Below are 21,945 nucleotides of genomic sequence, written 5' to 3'. Positions count from 1 at the left end.
CTCGCTGCAAAGAGGGCCAATCACAGCGCGACTTTTCGGGTCTGGGGCGGGTCTTGGCAGAATGTTGTTGCATATCACTATCACGCCGCTATGGGCTGTAGTTCCAAACAATGGAACTTCCTCTGTGAGACAGAGCGAGCATTTCCGCATTCCATTCTTACGATGGGAGTCAACGCTAGGTGTCGTCACTCTCATATTAGACCACGCTGGTTGAGCCACAGCAGCAGCAGCGTGGCTCCAGACTCCGCCCTCCACAAGTACGTCATCACATAAACAAAGTGTGCGTCACGTGGTTGGAGGAACCAGGAAGTATTGTGGCAGAGGAGGAGGAGAAGGAGGAGAATCGTTAGACTCCGATAACAACAACAACAGTGTTTATTATCAGTATCTCCATCCTAAAAGACACATTCTAAAGAACGAAGACGAACACGACCCTACTTCAACGTAGAGAAGACGAACGTCGTCACGTCGTAGCCACAAATAAGTCCTTAGAAGTCAAGCGTTTTCACGACGTGTTGTTATTGTCGTTAGCATTAGCTTTAGCATTAGCATGGCGGCGGCGTCCTCGTTCCTTGCGGACCTCCCGGAGGAGGACGCCTCTCCCCCGGTGTCCCAGCCGACTGGACGGCCTCCTCCTCACCCCACCACCACCACCTCCTCCACCACCACACCACCCCCGGTACTGTCTGTCTGTCTGTCTGTCACCACCATCATGAGACAGTTCATTATCTTACAGCAGTGGTTCTCAAACTTTTTCATGTCAAGGACCCCCAAATTGACACTTATTAGCTTGCGGACCCCCATTTGAAAACATAAGCCAGGGACCCCCATAAGAGAAGATTTCTAGCAGTGATTCTCAATCATTGTAATTTAAGGACCCCCCAGTTTGACATGCATTAGGCTGCGGACCCCCATGTAATGGCATTTCTATCTCTGGGACCCCAATTCATATTGTAAAAATAAAATCAATGCTAATTTAACTCTGAGAGTGCACAAATGGAACCAAATGGACCCGTTAGGTTTTGTAAACAAAATAATTGATCAGGGAAGACATGGCATATAAATCAAATAATTATACACATACATGACTGACAATGTCCAATAAAAATAAAGAATTTACTAACTATGGCCAAAACAAGGCATGCATTTCATAATTTGAAACAATTAAAACTATTTTTAGCTGATCTGCAAGCTCATAATGCATCGCACTGTGACCTTGCAGATCGGCTATTATAACTAGTTTTCAACAGATGAATTTTTACATATAGAGTTGTAAAGATTCTGATGATTATGCAAAAATAATAATCGTGATTTATCTCAGACCAGACAATTACAGTAAGATCAGACCAGACTATTAATGTGTTGATTAAGATGTTGGGTTCATTGTTTACCTGGTATCCTACAGTTTCAATGTACAGGTTGTCAGTGGTGTAAAGTGATTAAGTACATTTACTCAAGTACTGTACTTAAGTACAATTTTGAGGTATTTCTACTTTACTGAAGTATTTCCAATTTTCAGTACTTTTACTTCTACTCCACTACATCTCAGAATCAAATATTATACTTTTACTCCACTATAATTATTTGAACCCTTTAGTTACTTTCTAGTTACTTTGTAGATTTTGATTATTATTACAAAACATAGATTAACCACTTCAGCCCTATATGCATTTCGGCCATTTGAAAATAGCAGATCTACAAGCTCACAATGCGTCGCGATGCGACGCATTGTGAGCTTGTAGATCTGCTATCAAGATATTCAGTGTTCATGGACAATAACACAATTTAATCGTTAATCGCAATTATTTCTGTGACAATTAATCCTCACGTAAAAATGTCATAATCCTGACAGCGCTACTGTAAGTCGCTCTGGGTAAATTAAGAGCGTCTCTGCTAAATGCCCAAATTGTGATTCACAGGCCTACCGCCCCCCGGCCGGGGGCAGTGTGATGGTGGAGTCTGTGGACGACGCCGAGGGTCTGTACGTGGCCGTGGAGCGCTGTCCCCTCTGCAGTACGGCCCGCCGCCGCCTGACCTGCGCCCGCTGCATTCGGGCTGGAGACTTCCAATACATAGATGGAAGGAACCCCGAAAGGTTTGATTACCTCCGAACCCGCCCGCTGCCGCTCGGGGAGCCAGTAGAACATTACACACCTGTGGTTCTCAAACGTTTTAATTTCAACGACCCCCACAACTCTGAGAGTGTATAAAATAATGGACCCATAAGGGTCACTCTCAGAGGCCCCTTTTCCACCAAAATAACTTTGATTCCATTCTAGATTCTCAGAACCTTGGTGCTTTCACAAAAGCGGCCACGAACCTGCTTGAGTTTCCACTAGTTTTAAGCAGAACCATTTTAATTGGGGACGGCATGGCTGAATGGTTAGAGAGCCGGCCTGGGGAGCAGGAGTCCCCAGTTGCCCCAGGTTCGATTGCAGGCCTGGCCAGCAATGTGTCAAATATGACCGGTCGAAGAACAGGGGTGTTCCCGAGGGGGTCCTCAGAGTTACTACAGGGGGGCCGCCAAATCTTTTTGTGATAGGATATTTTGTTTTTTACATTAACCACTTGAACCCTAGCATCCCTATTCTGAGGAGAACTTTAGCCAAAAATAGCCGATCTACAAGCCTGTAGATTGGCTATTTTCGGCAAAGAGGTTTATTGGTGGCGTAGAGGGAAAAAAAAAGAGCAGAACAAGTACATAGAAAGGTCAAGTTTACTAAGAATTGACGGTTTAATTTAAGAGGATTAATGTCTGAAAATACACATTATCACAACTAGAGGTGCCGCGACTCCCGATCCGATTCCGATCAGGCAGCATCAACACAGATCCGATATGGCACATATTTAAGTCACTGCTGTCTATCTCATCTCACGGCCATGGACAGTGAAGACATGAATAACAACGCAGAGGTTTAGAAAAAAATAATAAAAATCAACTAAAAGCAAGAGTGAAGATATAAGTCTTAGCTCCCTGACATGTTTACAACCAGTTAGATATTTATGTACCAGGATCCTGCAGCAGGCTTCATGTTACTTAGCCAATTTGTTGACCCACAGGTGGTACACTCTCCCTCTAGCCTTACATAATGTTTATAACTGAAAATAACTTTGTGATGATGTGTTCATGTCCTGTTACCAGTGGTGTAAAGTAACTAAGTACATTTACTTAAGTACTGTACTTAAGTACAATTTTGAGGTATTTGTACTTTACTTGAGAATTTCCAATACTTCCACTTCTTCTCCACTACATCTCAGAGGCAAATATTGTACTTTTACTCCACTACAATTATATGAAAACTTTAGTTACTTTGTAGATTTTGATTATAAACCCCTTCAGCCCTATATACATTTTGGCCATTTGAAAATAGACGATCTACAAGCTCACAATGTGTTGTGTTGAAATGGGACATTCTGCACAATGACTACTTTTACTTTTGGTACTTTAAGTACATTTTGATGCCAATGCTTCTGTACTTTTACTCAAGTACATTTTTAATTCCGGGCTTTTACTTGTAACGGAGTATTTCTTTATTGCAGTAGTGATACTTTTACTTCAGTAAGAAATGTGAATACTTTTTTCACCACTGCTTGTTACTTTTTCCAAACAACATTTAATACATTACATAACAGAAAACAAAAAGGGCAATTACATTTAAACATTACAAGACAATCACACAAAATAGCAACAAAAGAACAACACATAAATATAGCTGCAAGCAGCGATAATATGGGGCCAGGAGAGAGAAAGAGAAATGATAATTCCTTTAACAGGTCAGTTCATGAAAGTCCTTGCGGTCTTGTTTCCAATGAGTGCCTGTGAGCAATTAGGGGTTAAGAGTCTTGCTCAGGGACAAATTTCATTTCATCGACACATTTGCTGACCTGGCCTGGAATCGTACCCCGGGCAACCAGAGTCTCTGGCTCCCTAGGCGGGCTCACTAACCACTCAGCTATGGCCACCCCTCAGAGAGAGAGAGAGAGAGAGAGAGAGAGAGAGAGAGAGAGAGAGAGAGAGAGAGAGAGAGAGAGAGAGAGAGAGAGAGAGAGAGAGAGAGAGAGAGAGAGAGAGAGAGAGAGAGAGAGAGAGAGAGAGAGAGAGAGAGAGAGAGAGAGAGAGAGAGAGAGAGAGAGAGAGAGAGAGAGAGAGAGAGAGAGAGAGAGAGAGAGAGAGAGAGAGAGAGATACGGAATAGATTGAAGAGACATAGAGAGAGACAAATGGAATAGATTGAAGAGACAGAGAGAAAGACATGGAAACGGAATAGATTGAGTCATGTTTTTTGCATTTCAACTTAAATGAGTCTGCATCAAGTGAGGCTTGAACCGGCAACCTTACGGTCATGAAGCACTCTTAGGTAGCTGCAACACTACCTATAGTGCTATATCTTTGTCCAGGCTGATATTGTCTGTGGAGGATCACAAACTCTTGCCTTCTGTCATGACCCAAGCCCCTGTTTCACTAACACTAAGATCACTCGTTCACAAACCATTTACCAATGAAGAAATTGTACATCTCCTCAGAACCAAAATTAGTGAAAGTAGCCGATCTACAAGCTCACAAACCATTAAAAGTTGTCAGATTGTACATTGGCTATTTTCACAATGAAGTATGTTATACATTGAAAAAACATACTCTCATTGCTATCTGAAAAGTTGTGAGATTGTAGATCAGCTGTATGTAAAAAACACTCAATTAAGTATTTCATGTTATCTTTAACAATTGCAGATGTATTCATTGATAGTCATGTTGTGTGAAATGCAACTTGGATGAAGTCTGCACCAAGTGAGGCTTGAACTGGTGACCTTCAGGTTGTGGGGCACACATTTAAGCGAGAAGCCACCAACAGACAAGAACCTGTGAAAAAGGAGATCACACAGATCATACAGTTTCACGCAAATAGCTGAAAAATCCTGGGTTTAAGTGTTTTTCAAACTGCTCAAGATTGCGGACAATCTAAGGGCGGTGCTTACTGGTCAACGTGATAGATGTGTTCCTCATTAGTCAAGGCACATGTGTAAGCAGGTCTAATGGCTGTCGGCCAAACGAGGCATGACTTTTGCCTGTTTAAAGTTTCAATTTTCAAAAAATTGCTATAGCGCCCCCGTTTGACCAATTGGAGTAAGATTGGTTTCAGTGATATTTGGAATGGCCCTTTACATTTCTGCAAAGTTTCAAAGAATGGTAAGTCTGCATGTATGTGTTAGGGGCAGATGAATAATTGTCATAAAACTGCAATATTCATTGGCTCATTAAAGCTTCATTTTTTCACTTATGGAAGATATTTTGCAAACGTTTTTTGGTATAGGTCCAAAGTTCATGTGTAAAAAGTTTCGTGCAGATTACTCAAAAATCCCAGGAGGAGATAGGTTTTAACTGTTTTTCATATAATTCAAAATGGTGGGAGATCTAAAGGTCAGAGGTCAAAAGTCAGAGTGTGAAAGTTGTTCAGCATGAGGAGACGCATGTGTGCATCGAAGTTTCATGGCTGTAGGTGAAACAGGGCATGAGTTGTACCTGTTCAAAGTTGTCATTTTCAACTGAGTGTTATAGCGCCACCTTTTGACGAAAGATTGTGAGATTTATTTTTTGATCGTTTTTCATGACCATCTACCATATGGCCGAGTTTCATAAAAAGCGACTGCACGGTTCAGCCAGAACTGGCAAAAACGGCAGAAGAAGAAGAAGAAGAAGAAGAAGAAATGGAATAATGCGAATAACAATATGGGTCCATGCTGGAAGCCTGGCCCCATAATGACAATAACATCAGCACTACTCCTCTCCAGGTTCTTCCATTAAATGTGACAGACTATTATTTGCAATATATTGTATAAAACGACCCCACACCTCCTAAAACAACTCTTGTTTGTCCTTAAGAATATAAGTAATTATTTTCCAGAGGTAAACATAAAGACAGTTCCTTGACCCACTGTGCAATGCTTGGTTTGTCTGGTCTCCTCCAGCTTAATGCTATTACTCTTTTTGCTTGTAAAAGACAGATATCTATAAATATTCTCTCATTGCGCTTTATTCTGTGTCCTGTGGCCTCTATCCAACAGGATAGAGGCCTAGCAGAAAGAATTTTGGTTCTGGTACAATGTTAATTAACAAGATCCTCCGTTATTCCTGATTTCCTGCCCAACTTTCCCTCCAAAACTCTTCCAATCTTGGAAATGACCATAAATAGTGGAACCTTTCTTGACACAATTCCAAATAAGTACATAATTAATTCTATATTCGTCAGGAAGCTCTGTTCTTCTTGACAAGTGACACCAAAGTGTTCATATTCCATGTAAATGATTGATGTGTACTTGTGTTTTGTGTAGATACATTGATAAACTGGAGACACTGAAGAAGCTTCGAGAAGAAAAAGAGCAGCTTCAACAGAGGTAAACGTTGTGCGCGATTCATTTCCACCAGAGATGTGTACATAAATAACTTTTATTTGTAATCTTACATCATCTGAAAATAACTTGTATGCAAGGACATTAAATGGCTTTTCATCCTTTTAAGATGAATAGTTCAGAAATGATGTACAGTGTGTTCAGTAATTGACCATTTTGATCTTTGCATAACAAATTGCACCATACTGTATATATCATATTGATGTAGAGATATAAAGTTTTATAGCCTTGTGATATGATTTGAGATCATTTGACGATGATACAGTGTACGGAGTCATGATGGACAGACAGTTTCTCAATAGCTTCGCATCTCAAATAACCGTACAAATAAATTCTCTTTTGAATGAAACTTGAGGCTATATTTTGATTTCCTTTTTGAAGCACTGTTTATAAAAAATACGATTTTTTGTTTAGAGTAGCCAATTATTTTGTACCCCCTTTTCCTCCCCAATTTAGTCGTTATGCCAATTAATTCCCCCCCACACACATTTCTGTGTGGTCACTGCTGTTCTATTCTACTGACTCATCTGCCAGTGAGGAGCCCCCACCGGTACGACGTGGGACCTTCGTCCTACTCCTCCCGCCCCACACTCCCTGCTGACAGGTGCCGCCACAGCCCGAAGGAGCATGTGCAATGACCAATAGCACCCTCCTCGCCCAGCTTCCCTCCCCCGAACACGGGCCAAAGGTGGATTCGAACCCACAACTTCCGTGGTGGTGGGCAGGGACTTAGCCACTGCGCCACCCAAGCGTCTTGAAGCACTGTTAGACAGAGTGTGTCAGTACACACATGGCTTTGTTTTGTATTTCCCCACCGTTTATAGCTGTGAACAGTATTATTGTGTACCAGGCCTATATGTACAAAACCAAACAACTGAAGTTGCTGAATGAATGGGAAATTGTTTTCACTTTTTTTCCAGTGTAATGGAGGCCATGGATGGGAAAATTCAGGCTGATCAGATGGTAAGACAACATTAATCATTACATTCTAAGCGTATAAACCCTATCGTCCATATTCTAAGGCAAACCTTTGCTGAAAATAGCGTTGTCGATGTAGATCGGCTATTTTCAGCTAAGGTTTGCCTCAGAATATGGACATTAGGGTTCATACACTTAAAACCTATATACTTCTTTGACCGGGGTCCCCCTAAGTTCTGTACTTGGGCCACTCCTTATTTCCCCCCTCTACACCAAATATCTTCACTGAAAATAGCAGGTGTACAAAGAATGTACAAAGAAAATGCATCCAGTTGTGACGTGTTGTGAGCTTGTAGATCTCCTATTTTCACAGAATGTTTTCCTATTGTGACATCGGGATTGATTATTAATCGATTATTTTATAAAATGATCGATATCCTTTTTAGATAATTGATTTAACTGATTAGTTCGATTAACTGATGTTCCCCTATTATTGCAGTCTATTGGGGCTAGAGCAGGTATACTAGAAACAGTGTGGATGTTCCAGACCAGAGATGAGAAGCAGTTGAACCTCAGATGGCTAATGAAATGTGTGATTCTGACCCCTTTGTCCCAGAAATGGAAGATCATGTCCTGTAAGATGAAAATTGAACAGCTGAAAGAAGCTATCTGCTGTGGGAACGAAGAGGTGAAAACATGTGAGTTTACCTCTATATACAATATATACTTTTAACCCATTCAATCCGTGAACGCATCTGTGTCATTTTAGATTTCTTTGGCTATTCAAAAATAGATATACAAGCTCACAGATATACAAGCTCATAGCACGGCACCATAGCCGCGCTATGAGCTTGTAGATCTGCTATTTTTGGAAAATAATCTGGAAAATGTGTACAAATCTTTGACTTAAAGTGAACATTTGTAACTGAAGTCTTTGCTATGTTGTTCCAGGGACCCCCCCCCCCCCCCCCCCCCAGAAGCAAATATTGGAGTTACAAATGTTCGCTTTGAAAAACATATATATTCAAAGATTTGCACAAATTGTCAAGATTTTTCAAAAATCTACAAGCTCATAGCGCGGCACTCTGTGCCGTGCTATGAGCTTGTACATCTGCTATTTTTGAATGGCAAAATAAATGTTAAAATGACACTGATGCTTTCCCGGTCTCAATGGGTCAAACAAAGAATGATGTCAAAGTCAAGCAGATGAAGACATTTGAAGCCACAACCAGGAAGACTCACGGTCAAGGTCATGACACCCTTCCCCTCGGTTCCCCTCTGTCTGCATCAGTGGTGGAATAAGTACTCAAAGTAGCAATACCACAATATAAAAATACTCTGTTACAAGTAAAAGGCATGTGTTCAAAATGTTACTTGAGTAAAAGTACAAAAGTACTGGCATCAAAATAAGTATCAAAAGTAAAAGTACAAAAATGTTTGAAAATAGCAGATCTGCAAGCTCACAACACACTCACTCACACACACACACACACACACACACACACACACACACACACACACACACACACACACACACACACACACAGTAAGTATAAGTACTGTATATGCGTATAGTATATGTGTTCCTTCTTCTTCTCTTTCTAGGTAAGGAGCTGCTTTTGCGCTCCGGGGAGGAGAGTCAGAGACTGCAGCGGCGAGCGGGGAGACACCAGGAGAAACGAGACAAGATCGAACGCCACAACCGCCGCCTGGGGGAGGTGCTGGAGAGGAGGAGGAAGGAGTTTCTGGCTCGCTTGGAGCTTCTGTCTCAGGTCCGAAGGGACAACATTTTGGAGCTGACCACGCACATCTTCTCTCTGCAGGAGGACAAGCAAGGCAGCAGGTACTGCAGCAACAACTCGCATTCATCAGTGCCTCTCAAACTGGGGTCTGACGGGGACCCCCAGAGGTTATTGAGGGGGTTCTAGGCGGTCCCCCCCAGCTAGTAAATACAGCATCAAAATCACATGGATTGACTCAGAGCTCATAAATCTCCTGGTTATCAACCACCCCTATATTCGGAGATAGTTCAGTACAAGGGCAAATGTTCTCTGAATGTGGTGTTCCAGCAAAGAATGTATGCAGATAAGCGGCCACCTGCCCAGCATTCAAGTATCAAGGTGTTCTAATTTGATTTGTATCCTCTGGGTTCACGTGTCATCTCCGGAACTCTGTGTTCAACGCCGTCTCTTTCTAAAAGGGTTTTGTGATACAGGGTAAAGATACATCAGACTGTGTAATAGTTGTTCAAATTAAAGAGATTAAAATGTCAGTAATCTCCTTACCAGTCTGATTCTTACATAGAAGAACATAATATAATTTAGATAGGTGGATAAAGGGTTGTACAGGCCCTTCTCGACCTTGACAGCCTCCTGCTGTTCGATCTGATAGAGCTGGGGGTTCCTTTAATCTTCCCAAAGGAGAACGACTTTGGTTCCTTTACGACCCAATGGATGGAGCCCATGTTCTTAAACTGTAGACAAGCTATACTTTACGTGAATATTGCCAGACAGCCGTTCAAGCCAAAAGACGGACGATGCCAGAATTTACAGCTGAATCTGAACCTGAAAATATCCAAGTATGGCCTGATAAGTCATACTCATGAATATTCCCAGAGACAGCTAATCAAGCCAAAAGACGGACAATGCAAGAAATATTAGCTGAACGTGAATCTGCAGTATTCTAAGTACAGCAGTAGATGCCTCCCCGTAAAGACTCATTCTCCTCGGGGCAGGAGTGCCCCGTCTCTCCTTGGGGTTGGAATCCTCTCGCGCACCCGTTGTGTAGCACTTTTTTATCTCCTGATGACCTTGTCAATAGTACCACCATATTCCTTCTACAGTACCTATCACCTGCCTAACACCCGTGTCATGCTCAAAATACCCACCACGTTGAACTGGATTTAAAGTCATAATAATACTATGGCCTTGAACATGCAAAGCTTCAAACTTACACGTGTTACAGTTAGAGATGCTTCGAGCGATCGGCAAACGATCGGCCGATGATGCCTCTATTGGCTTTGATCGGGACATTCGATCAAGGGTAAATTCACCGATCCGATCGCCATTGTACGGAGGAGTATTCTCTCTTGGTAAAACATAGTTGAATGGAGAACTATTGTCTCTCTATGTAACGCACAGTATCTCTCAGGCTGAAGCTCCTAACTCCCGCCCGCACGCTCCACGCACGCACGCACGCACGCCCACGCACACACACTCGGTGCTGACACAGAGAGAGGGAGACGTAGGAGGAGAACTAGCCCTGGTCTCAAAAGTGAAGTTGTTAACGTTGTAAAACGTCTTGGATAGACGACTGGAATAATAACTGATCATCATACATCTCAGATATAGGTCTACTACTAACCTTTGTTGTTCTTGTTGTCATCGTCCTATAACCCAGGCCACGTTTCGAATGGTTTATGAAATGCAATTACAAAACTGTTGAGTCAATCTAAGCAAGTGCTGATCCTCTACTTTCATGTCACCTTGTATCGCCCAATTTCATATTTTTTTTGTTGAGTAAATGATAACTACATTGGATGCAGGGGAACACAGGTTAGTTTTTCCCATTTCCTGAAAAGTAACCTCCTTTTTCCTCCGTTTCCTCCTGACAGCAATGATATGAAATTGGGGGGAAAAACTCACATGCTAAAAATGTTTGCTGACCATCTAGTTTCTGTGGTCTGTCGGGAATGAGCTTGACACCCCTGCTTTAACCCATTGAGACCTGAAGCCGATTCTACATGTCTCCTAAATCTCAACAGTATTCTGAAAAACCTAAGTTTCTATATCAGTGGTGCTCAATCTTTTTCACGTCAAGGACCCCCAAAATGATATGTATTTGGCCGCAGACCCCCATCAAAATATTTTGCTCCAGGGACCCCCAGAAGCAAAGATTTGAGTAACAAATGTTCGCTTTAAAAATATATATATTCAAAGATTTGCGCGCATTTTCACGATTTTTTTCAAAAATAGCAGATATACAAGCTCATAGCGCGGCACCGAGTGCCGCGCTATGAGCTTGTATATCTGCTATTTTTGAATAGCCCAAAGTGTAAAATAATGCTTTTTTAGCTCAAATCTAAAAATGACAAAGTTCCAGGTCTTAATGGGTTAACCTCATTGAAAGATCATTGAAGTTGTCTTCTCTTCTTGTAATACCCCTCCCACCCCCCACCCCATCCTCTCTTCCTGCCCCTGCCCCTCAGAGACCCTGCAGACGTGTTGGCAGAGTGTGACCCGGCGCTGACCTCCAGCACGGTGAGCGAGCTGGCGGAGGCTCGGAGAACCACATACCTGTCTGGCCGCTGGGTCTGGGACGATCAGAACGGAGAGACGAGCATCAGCATCACGGGTCCGCCGGTCACCCTGCCCAGCAACGGAGACTGCTCCACCTATTACAGCTGGGTGGAGGAGAAGAGCACCAGCCAAGGACCAGGTGACACCTACACAGAGGAATTATCTTTAACGTCCAGCTGCACATAGGCCTGACACAATTATTACATAATCGTCTAATGACAATTATTTGAAACAGACATTTCTGCTATGTTTACATTTTTTTTTAAATATAAAATGATTAAAATAGATCAGTGATTTCTTTGTATATTTTAAGTTATTTGTCATATCTGCCCTGTGCAATTTTTGATTACAAAGCCTTAAAGGCAATCTGAAGTAAAAATTTGATTCACATGTTCCAATGTTCAATGCCAAAAACACAATAGAATCGTTGATCGCAATTAATTTGTGTGACATTTAATCGTCAACTTGAATTTGTAATCGGGTCCATTTGGTTCCATCTGTACACTCAGTTATGGGGGTCCTTGAAATGTAAAAGTTTGAGAACCACTGATCTAGGAATACATAAATAGAAATCTATTAATTAATAGTTAAAGTGCAGCTCCAAGTTAGTAAAATAATAATGTTAATTGTTCAGTAAGAATATAAAACAGTAGTGCAACATCAATTCAAAATATTACTGTAAATTAAATATCATCATGTGATGAATGACATGGTATCGGAATGGCATAGACTGACCGATACCAGCATTTTAGCGAGCATCGGCGCACTCTAGCTCCAGCTTGTCTATACCATAGAGACATGCATAGCAGACAGGCGTCCGCCACAATTGTGTACTTACTTAATTCTTAGAACATAAGGCTGTGACTATGTGCTTCCATCTGGTCCTATCCTGTGCAGCATGTTGTGACTCGCCCCATGTTAGGTTTGCCATCTTCGGTTTTGAGGTCACAGTTCTTAGTCAGGTTGTTTGTGGACTCCCTTGTTGCCTCTTTCCAGTTGGGGTCCATCTCAAGGCTGCTTTAGGAATGCGGTTCTGGTCCATTCTAAGGACATGTCCGAGCCATCTGAGTTGTCTGTGTTTAATTTCCACAATTGTATAAGTTATATTGTTGTATTAAAGGTAGGGTAAGTGATATTTTTGGGTTAAAACAAAACGTATTTTGTTAAAATGTTAAAGCACTATATTCTGATAGTAATCATTGCTATAGAGTGTTTGTTCAGTAATAGGAGTCTCCCTGTCTCTCCAGCTCTTTAATAAACAGAAAATACATTTTCCGGTACGTGTCAAAATCTCAGCCAATCAGGAGAAAGTACCCATTTTTAACCTTCATTTTTATAGTGTTCCAGTTCCAATTTTGCCTGCTCATTTTTTAGTGTCATCACTTCCAATTTCACTTGTTTAATCTATATCCTGATTGAGTTCTCTATCCTGATTGGATAAAATTGGAAATGAAACTGAAACTGAAACGAAAATGCATTTTCTGTTTTATAAAGAGCTGGAGAGACTAGGAGACTCCTTTTTACTGAACAAACACTCTATAGCAGTGAGTACTATCAGAATATAGAGCTATGTAACATTTATTTTAACCAAAGAAAATCACTTACCCTACCTTTAACTCATACACTGCCACTGACGTAATAAACGTAATTATTCCCGTTTACCAATCCTGCCACTGACGTAAAAAACGTTTTTTTTTTTTTTTTTGGACCCAAAGACCAAGGAGATATGATTTTTCGAAGGAAAAGACTCCCATCCACTTCCATGTTAACTTAACGCTTAAAAATTCTATATCTCAGCTCCTGAGTACTTTTTGTTTTTCAATGAAAAATCTCTGGCAGTGGGCAAACGCGGCCAGCAATAAGTCTGGCAGTGAATGAGTTAACATACTCTCACCGTACAGATTGGTCAAAGTAACATTTTACTCACTAAAGAAGGAGCTTTAACCACATGAACCCTAGTGTCCCTATTCTGGGGTGAACATTCTGTGAAAATCTACAAGAGCTTGTAGATTGGTTATTTTTGGTGAGGATATTCAGTGTAGAGGAAGGGAGGCAATGCAGACTCCAGTCAACTAATTATAAGGTTTAAGATGTTGGACACTAATTCTAAAGTGTGTGTGTGTGTGTGTGTGTGTGTGTGTGTGTGTGTGTGTGTGTGTGTGTGTGTGTCCCACAGAGCTGGACCATATAAATCCTGCTCATACCATCAGCGCAGCACTGTGCTACGCCACCCAGCTAGCTAACATCCTGTCTCACATACTGGATGTCAACCTGCCCAAGAAGCTCTGTAACAGGTAAACACACTAACAAATGAACTAGTACATGTCTGAAAGTGACTTATATAACCACATGAACACTAGCATTCCAATTCTCAGACTCTCTTAGACTCTTAAAACATATTTAGTGTAGAGTGAAAACAGGCGGGGAGCCTAGTATAGAGCCTGTGGGAATATGCTCAACTAAGTATAGAGTTTAAGTGGTTGAGATAATAAATAAGTCCTTCAAGAACTAGAACAATCCTTGCGGCTTGATAGTTAATTTTACACGGTAATTAATAATCAACCTAAAATGACCAGTTATCAAGCAAAAATAGATTATGTTTTAATAATCAAGTAAAATCCTTTATGAAATAGATACAATTAATTGTTATACCATTCTAAAACACAGTGGAACCTAGTAATTGAGTCAATGTTACTGGTTATAAATAGAGAAATGCAATAATAATATTAGGCTTGTCGTTCAGGATGGGAAATAAAGTTGTCCTTTTGAGGAGAAGTGGAACTTAGAAGAGAGTGACCAACGCTTTATAGGGAATACTTGATATCTAGGCTACAGAAAACGTTCAGTTGAATATTAAACACACAGACACAGCTGCCATTAATCAACGAGCCATCGTTAACCTGCTTCGAAGTCTCTCTCTCTGTCTCTGTGCATGTCTGTGTGAGGGGGAGTTTAGCAGCAGGCGCAGCTCTGCCCTGAGAGAGAGAATACTTCTCCGTACGACGGTGCTGTGAGCTTGTATATCTGCTATTTTTGAATAGCCAACGTCTACAATGACACGGATGCTTTCCCGGTTTGAATGGGTTAAATATCGTTGCTGTCCGGCAGAAACCAGCTAACTCCATTTTTCAGCTTTTGCATTTTTTTCCATAAATCGGTGCTATTGAACGCCCTTTACGTCTGTGTGTTGATTAAACAAATATTGAACCAATGAAAAGTATTAAAAAGCGCTTCTGACAAAACCAGCTAACTCCATTGGTTCCTCAAACTTTCTGCTAAACCAGCCACCAGTCCACCAAAGGGGGGTGGAGTTAGCTGGTTTTGCTGACTCCAGGCTCCACCCTTTTTTGACCTCCAACCTCATTGGCCACTGTTACATGGACAGTTTCATTCGGAATGAATACACTTCTATTCGGAATGAATGAATGGATGAATTCATTCCGAATAGATTTGCTCATGTAAACACCTCAATTGGAATAGAATATTCCATTCCAGTCTGACCCGAATGCATTTTCATTCGGAATAGGAGGGGTGGTATAGACCGTTTGAATCGGGTTAAATCAATCGGAATTGACCATGTAAACACTTTATTCCAAACGCTCCTGTCTGTTTGGAATACATGCATTCCTTTGCGCATGTCCGTGCTTAGTAGGGCTGTCAGAATTGTCCAAAAATGACCTATCAAATTTCTAATTCGGCCACGGTTGGTGCTGAGAAGCGCTCGCTCCTGCGGGATAAAAGTAATGATTCTAATAGCGTCATTTAATAAGCCTGTAATGGTTAAGCCCAGACTTGTCCAGGAACGGGCGCTCCGAGGATTGCTGGCCTAGACTGCACTTATATGGATCTTTTTCTAAAAAGGTATTTTAGTCCTATTTTTTTTTTTAAATCCCTGTCCACACATAGACGCATGCAGAAACGCATTGATCAGCGGCAAGTTTCAATTTTAAATCAGATTTTATTTTATTATTTTTATTTATTTTAAATATGAGGGGCTAAATACATAATCATTTTTAATCACATGTTAAGGCCCAATACTGCAATATCTGCATTATTTTAATGGCATACGTGAACACAAATAAATAATTATTAGGGCGCAGCTGCAGCGAAAACAGATGAGTTTTACTTCATCAATTCATTACATGGGCAGCCGGAAAGGTCGTCCCAAAACACCCCGCCCCACGCACCTTTTCAGCGGGCCATCCACGGCTGCTCCATGGTCGCTGGATTTTGACCCGGGGCGATTGTGTTTTAGGGCGACAGACCCCGCATTCAACCCGTGTGCGCAGAAAGACCAGGGGCGCAGAAAGAGGGGTTTCGTCACAGTGAATGAGTTACAGCATGTTTCAAAGCTTTTTCATAATAATAGAAGAAAAACGTGACACTCTGCATAATGAGTAGCCGTATATTTTGATGCCAATACTTTTGTACTTTTGCCATAAATGAGCGTGCCTTGTTTCATAGACTGTAGTATTGCTCTCTCTCTCTCTCTCTCTCTCTCTCTCTCTCTCTCTCTCTCTCTCTCTCTCTCTCTCTCTCTCTCTCTCTCTCTCTCTCTCTCTCTCTCTCTCTCTCTCTCTCTCTCTCTCTCTCTCTCATTATAATAATGACCATGAGCGGTCCGGTGTTTAAGTATTATTATTTATTATTATAATGACCATGTGCGAATGCGCGATGACATCATCGTACCTACATGAGAAATGTGACAAATAGTGTCTGGTACCAATACAAAAAAAGAAACTGGTCTGAACTTGTAGATCTGCTACTTTTGCATTAAAACGGTTATAACAAAAGAACACAGGCTTGTACCGCATACAAACAACAAGACCTCCGCCGCGAAGGCACAAGGGGGCTATTGCCTCCTCCCATGCCCACCAGGGGAAGCTCTGCTCTGGTTAGTGGTCCATGCCCGGGCGTAGGCGGGAACCACTTTGCGCATGTCAAAAGTTATATTCCGAATGAATGCCTTGGTCATGTAAACGAGTAATACTTTTATTCAGGTCCCATGTAAACAGGTGAGTGGAACAGATTCCTCTATTCGGAATGAGTTCATTCTGATCTGAATGAATACATGATGGTCCATGTAACTGTGGCCATTGTGAGCTTGGAGGTTCATTTAATGTTCTTATCAATGATGAACAAAACCTCCTAACTCCACCTTTTTGTTTTGTTTTTGTCATTTCCTGAAAAATGAACATTTTGGAGTTGGCTGGTTTCTGCCGGACAGCAGAGATATATAACTTCATGTTGATTTTACATTATCACAATCATTTGAACTCCTTCATCCATATTTTATGCGTTGGCTATTCAAAATAGCAAGTATGCAAAGCTTGTGTTCTCAAAAGCATTTCTTAACACAAATCTTCTTTTGGCATTTTTTGATGAAGGTGTCTGTGTGTTTCTTCTAGTGAGTTCTGTGGAGAGAACCTGAGCCGCTACCGTTTCACCAGAACTCTGACCAAACTCAACACCAACATACTACATCTCTGCTTCTCACAGGTAACACACTGCTGTGGGCGGGTGCATGTACACGAGGTAGCTTGTCTCGGCATTGTAGTATATTGCTGTTCATGTATGGTTACCCGCAGGGCAGGAATTTGACCCTCATGCCCTGAGGCCACAGTGGCCTTAATGCCCCAGCTGACTGTACCACTTTCTCCTCCGTTTCTTTCTTGTCAATATGTAGACACCAGTGTCTCTTTCTTGTCATGTAGACACTTGTGTCTTTTGTTGATATTCTGAATTCTTAACTCCCCTGAGTCCCCATTTTTAAACCAATCCAGTGACTTTGATTTGTGCAGGGCTGAGCATGGATCAGATTGTAAATACCATAATTTATTCATTTCACTGCAGATAAGCCTATGATTTATTTCACTGCAGGTCTTTAAAATAATCCTCCACCCATACATTCAATTAATTCTTTCAATGGACTAAAATCTTGTTTTATTTGATGACCTTCCTGCCATGGCATTTGGCCTTTGTGCCTACATCATAAAATGGACAACACCAAAGGCCAAGTGGCCGTGCTCCTAAAATGACAAAAGTCCAGGCCTGTATGTAATTCTCATTTCATTTACTTTTCTGTCGTCCTTTTTTTCCTATGTCAGTTTTGTGTTTTTAGTTCTTCCTGTGTTGCTTGTGCTTTTTTGCAAGCTTGAATTGCAAGCTTGTTTTGTTCTTGTTTGAGCACTGTATGCCTCCGAAAGTCAGAATAAGCCTCAGTAACAGTAACTAGTGTTTCTTATTTTCTTATATGTGCAGTTTGTGCACTATAGTTTTACATTTAACATCTCAGTTGCCTTTAGGTTAGAGTGTCTGCGCTGAGATTGGGAGTTCGGGGTTCAATCCCCCGACCTGCTTGGTACTCAGGGGTCTGATCAGGCGTTAGTCCAGTGGTACAGTGGACCCGGAGCGGGGTGGAGTGGCGCCCCACCAGCTGTACGCGAGCTGTACGTGCCCGCACATGCGCATGTGTGCAGTTACTGCTTTCTTTAGTACACCACGGGGTTAGGGTTGAAAAATGGCAAACAAGATGTACTTTTTTTTTTATGAAACATTGATTTTGTGTGTGTGTGTGTGTGTAGCATGTTGACAGTGAGAAGCTCCACCCCCAACACACGCTGAGGAACCTCATGTTCCTGGTCGCCCCCGACAACCCCAGTCTGGGCAGGTAGGTTGGATGCGGGTGTCGCTCTCAATATACTCTGGGCAAGGCAGTGTGGTTGCAGCGTTTTTTCTTCACTCTATAGTCTACAAAGAAGACCATAACATGTTTCTTCAGCCATTTCAATATGTACAGGAGTGCACTGTAAGTGAGAAGGACTATTGAACACATGTAGGTGAAGGTGAAGGTAATAGAGTAGAGTGGTGAAGAGGCCAGAGTAGGGCAAAATAGATGGTGTCTGTGCAGCAACAGTGACACCCACTGGTCAAATAAGGCACTAGAAAATGGCATTTGAATTGTTTTAATACAAGCTGAATACATTATTATTTCCACCCTTTACAGGCACAGTAAACAATTGCGCTAAGCCTAAACATAACAAAAAAAAACAACTTAAAGGGATATTTCACTTTCAAACATGTTTAACATCTACTCAGGCTTTTGTGAGCATCCCAGACAGTTCTTAAGTTGCTTGATCCAGCATTTAGATATTTGATATAAATTTCATCAGACACATCCCTTTCCTATACAAATCCTTCAAAACTTCAAACTCCATTTTAACCATGTTAGATTCATTGAAAAAAACACGTCCGTGGTTCAGTTGACTGATATTGCCCTTTTTATAGAACTGAAACCAGTAGAATGTGCACTCACTCGCTCAGAAAAGGCAGATTGTGGAGACATTTTAAATCGTTGATTTAATATGGTTATATTACACACCCATAGTCAGATGGTGTAAGGACAGCAGGGCTACTTGAGGTGTTGATAAAAAAAGACTACTGAGATGAATGTTACACACTATGACTTATTTCATCTCCAGGACCCCAATCTAAACTGTAAGATTCTCTGTTAATTTAACCTCTGGTGGGCCCTGGACCCCACGTTGAGATCCAATGCGAAACATAGGGTGGTTGATGCCTAATTCTTAAGCCTATGTGCACGACAGTGCCTAAGGCATATCAATTTGGGAGTGTGTGTGTGTGTGTGTGTGTGTGTGTGTGTGTTAGGACGGGGCCATTCGAGGTGAGTCCAGACCTGGAGGAGTCGATGGAGTTTGTGTTGCCAGAGGAGGGCGGAGCTGAGGAGAGTGGAGAGGATGAGGTGACCGACGAGGAGACGGACCTGGGGACCGACTGGGAGACTGTCCCCAGCCCACGCTTCTGTGACATGCCCTCACAGGTACGACCTCGCGCATGACACCAGGGGTGCAACACTTAATCCAACTAATCAATATAATCCATTATCAAAAATAAATCAATAATTTAATAAAATCTATTAACACATTAAATTTCCTTTTTTTCGTTTTTTTTTTCCAATTTTCTACACGGACCATTTTCAGTGTAACACCACCGGAACGGAACTATTTGCGATCCGGTTTTGCCGTTCCCGTCGGCCTCCATTCTAAAGCGCACACAAAAACGCCATTTTCTCCCTTGTAGTTTTTTCTCCTCGGTCATCACTGTTTAACATAAACCGTTCTAACTACAACATGGCTGCCCCGTTTGACACGTGGTCTGCACTAGTAGACACAGGGACATGTGCACGATGTTTACAAACAGTGCATCGCACATTCTAAAGGATTTTAACGGGGTCTATGGCGACGTGAAAAAAACAAAAAACAATAAAACCTTGGCACTGGTGAGTACATTATGAGATTAACCTTTGGCAGTGGATGTGTTAATCTATCCACATTTTGGTCCTGTCATAGGGAAGATGTTTCAGAAAATGTGAACAAACAAAAACAATAGTGAAAGTAGACGATCTACAAATCTGATCTGTATTTGTACTACGATTTGACCTGAACTTAACCTCTGTCTGTCCTCTCTGTCTGTCCTCTCTGTCCGTCAGCCCATGGAGGTGTCTCAGAGTACGCTGATGCAGGTTTCGCAGCCAGCAGTCAATTCTGGAGGGATGATTTCATCCGCCGCTGCGTCCGTTTCATCCTGGTTCCGAGCTTATACTGGACAGCGCTGACACACACACACACACACAAATATGTAAAGAAATATATATATTAACTAGCGTGGGTTTGGAATGGACCTGGACTGGTTATTCTGGGTACAGAGGGCTGGTTGTTGACTAAACCAGAAGTTCCAAAACGTTTTTTTGTTTTAATTTCAAGGACCCCCAGTTTGGTATGCATTAGGGCCGCATGGATCCTAACGATCAATAATTTAGCTGGGGACCTCCTCAAGGACGCCCAGGGGTCCCCGGACCCCACTTTGAGAACCACTGGACTAAACTCTGGCCAGACTGGAGTAGGGCAACTTAGCATTCAAACATTGACCTGTCTGTCTGTCTGTCTGTCTGTCCATCAATAAGGGAAGTCTAGTTTTTATTTAGTTTTATTTGTCTGCATGACGGGGAAAATAAAAGGCCATGAAAGGTGTCACTCTGTCACCAAGCGTCTCCAGCTGTTCTCTTGTCAGTTTGATGCGGTCGCTGTCGGGCAGAAACCTTGTATCTCCATAGTTCAGCTTTTTATGTTTAGTTTTTTGTCAAATAAATTAACGCCTATTGTATACCATGTCAGACTAGTAAGACTCGCAAACATTTTTTGCCAAGAATGACATTGGCGACAAGTGTGTCTGTGAGTTTTACACATATTTAACCGATTGAAAAGTATTACGATATTGTTCCTGAATAATAACTACATTGGATCCAATGGAACACAGGTTGTTGCTTTTTTTGTTTTGTTTTGTTTTATAATTTCCTCAAAAGTAACGGTTTTGGACATACAAGGTTTCCACCTGACAGCGACGATATGTAGTTTCATAATTTAATGTAAACACATTATGAAGTGGCTTAGTTATGATCACCCATGTAAAATTGTATATTATAAAACAGCGATTCTAACCCTTTTATTTTATTTTATTTCAACGTCTCCCAGTTTGATATGCACCAGGCCACGGATCCCCATTTGATAGCATTTTCTTATCTCTGGGACCCAAGTCGACATCGTTAAATCCTCAGCGTTAATTTAACTCTGAGAGTTTACAGATGGAACCAAATGGAGCCATAAGGGTCAAGTCGGTTCTTTTTGTACACTCAGAGTTACAGACCCACAAGAGTTCCATTTGGACCCCCAGTGGGGGCACGGACCCGACGTTGGAAAAACTTTCTTTCGTATTCACAGCCGCTTACTTTCTTTGCTGGGCGACCTGATGGCACTTGTTGCTATGGACACCGTAACGAACAAACACGTCGCGCATCTCGGATTGATGACATTCATGTGGAAACGCAACATTGCTGTAAATAGAGAATGTCTGTTCTATATATTTTATTTCTATGGTTCTAAATCATAAGACATTATTACATCAACGTCGCCTCCATATTGGCAGGGGACACTTTGCCATAACTCCACTGCAAGACATGATGCTTGAGTTGCTTCTTGCTTGAGACTACACCTTTTTTCTGATTTACAACCAGTTACTATCTAAACTCTTTATTTAGATCGTCGTCGGTAAGAGTGCTTAAACACATGTACCCTCCCCGTCGTCCCTATTCTGGGGCAAACATTCAGTGTAATTTGCAGATCTGCAAGCCCTACGTGGCGCTTCAAGGGCTTGTAGGGCTAAATGTAAAACAGGATAAATAAACATATATGATGACCGATATGTTGTGCACCCCTAGATGTTATCATCATTATTGATATTGAGGTAGG

The 21,945-nt window shown here is 41.7% G+C and overlaps 1 protein-coding gene across 1 annotated transcript; it reads left to right on the top strand.

Annotated features, from left to right (window-relative positions):
* Window positions 1–325: 325 nt before the first annotated feature.
* atg14 (autophagy related 14) lies at window positions 326–21,340 on the top strand. Its single transcript, XM_084044437.1, has 12 exons — window positions 326–679; window positions 1,920–2,095; window positions 6,327–6,389; window positions 7,325–7,367; window positions 7,939–8,020; window positions 8,928–9,165; window positions 11,530–11,759; window positions 13,797–13,914; window positions 17,029–17,119; window positions 18,205–18,290; window positions 19,289–19,460; window positions 20,130–21,340. The coding sequence occupies exons 1-12, from the start codon at window positions 551–553 to the stop codon at window positions 20,253–20,255; spliced, it is 1,554 nt and encodes a 517-aa protein (XP_083900563.1). The 5' UTR covers window positions 326–550; the 3' UTR covers window positions 20,256–21,340.
* Window positions 21,341–21,945: the final 605 nt, after the last annotated feature.

Source organism: Gymnoscopelus microlampas (assembly GCF_963454915.1).
Source record: "Gymnoscopelus microlampas genome assembly, chromosome: 20".
Classification (NCBI taxonomy): domain Eukaryota; kingdom Metazoa; phylum Chordata; class Actinopteri; order Myctophiformes; family Myctophidae; genus Gymnoscopelus; species Gymnoscopelus microlampas.
The sequence above is the reverse complement of the archived record's forward strand: the minus strand, read 5'-3'. Positions and strand labels throughout refer to the sequence as shown.

Coding starts and splice junctions, on each gene's coding strand:
- atg14 (XM_084044437.1), top strand. CDS start 551: ATGGCGGCGGCGTCCTCGTTCCTTGCGGACCTCCCGGAGGAGGACGCC. Junction 2,096..6,326: donor GATGGAAGGAACCCCGAAAG/GTTTGATTACCT, acceptor TGTTTTGTGTAG/ATACATTGATAAACTGGAGA. Junction 19,461..20,129: donor TCTGTGACATGCCCTCACAG/GTACGACCTCGC, acceptor TCTGTCCGTCAG/CCCATGGAGGTGTCTCAGAG.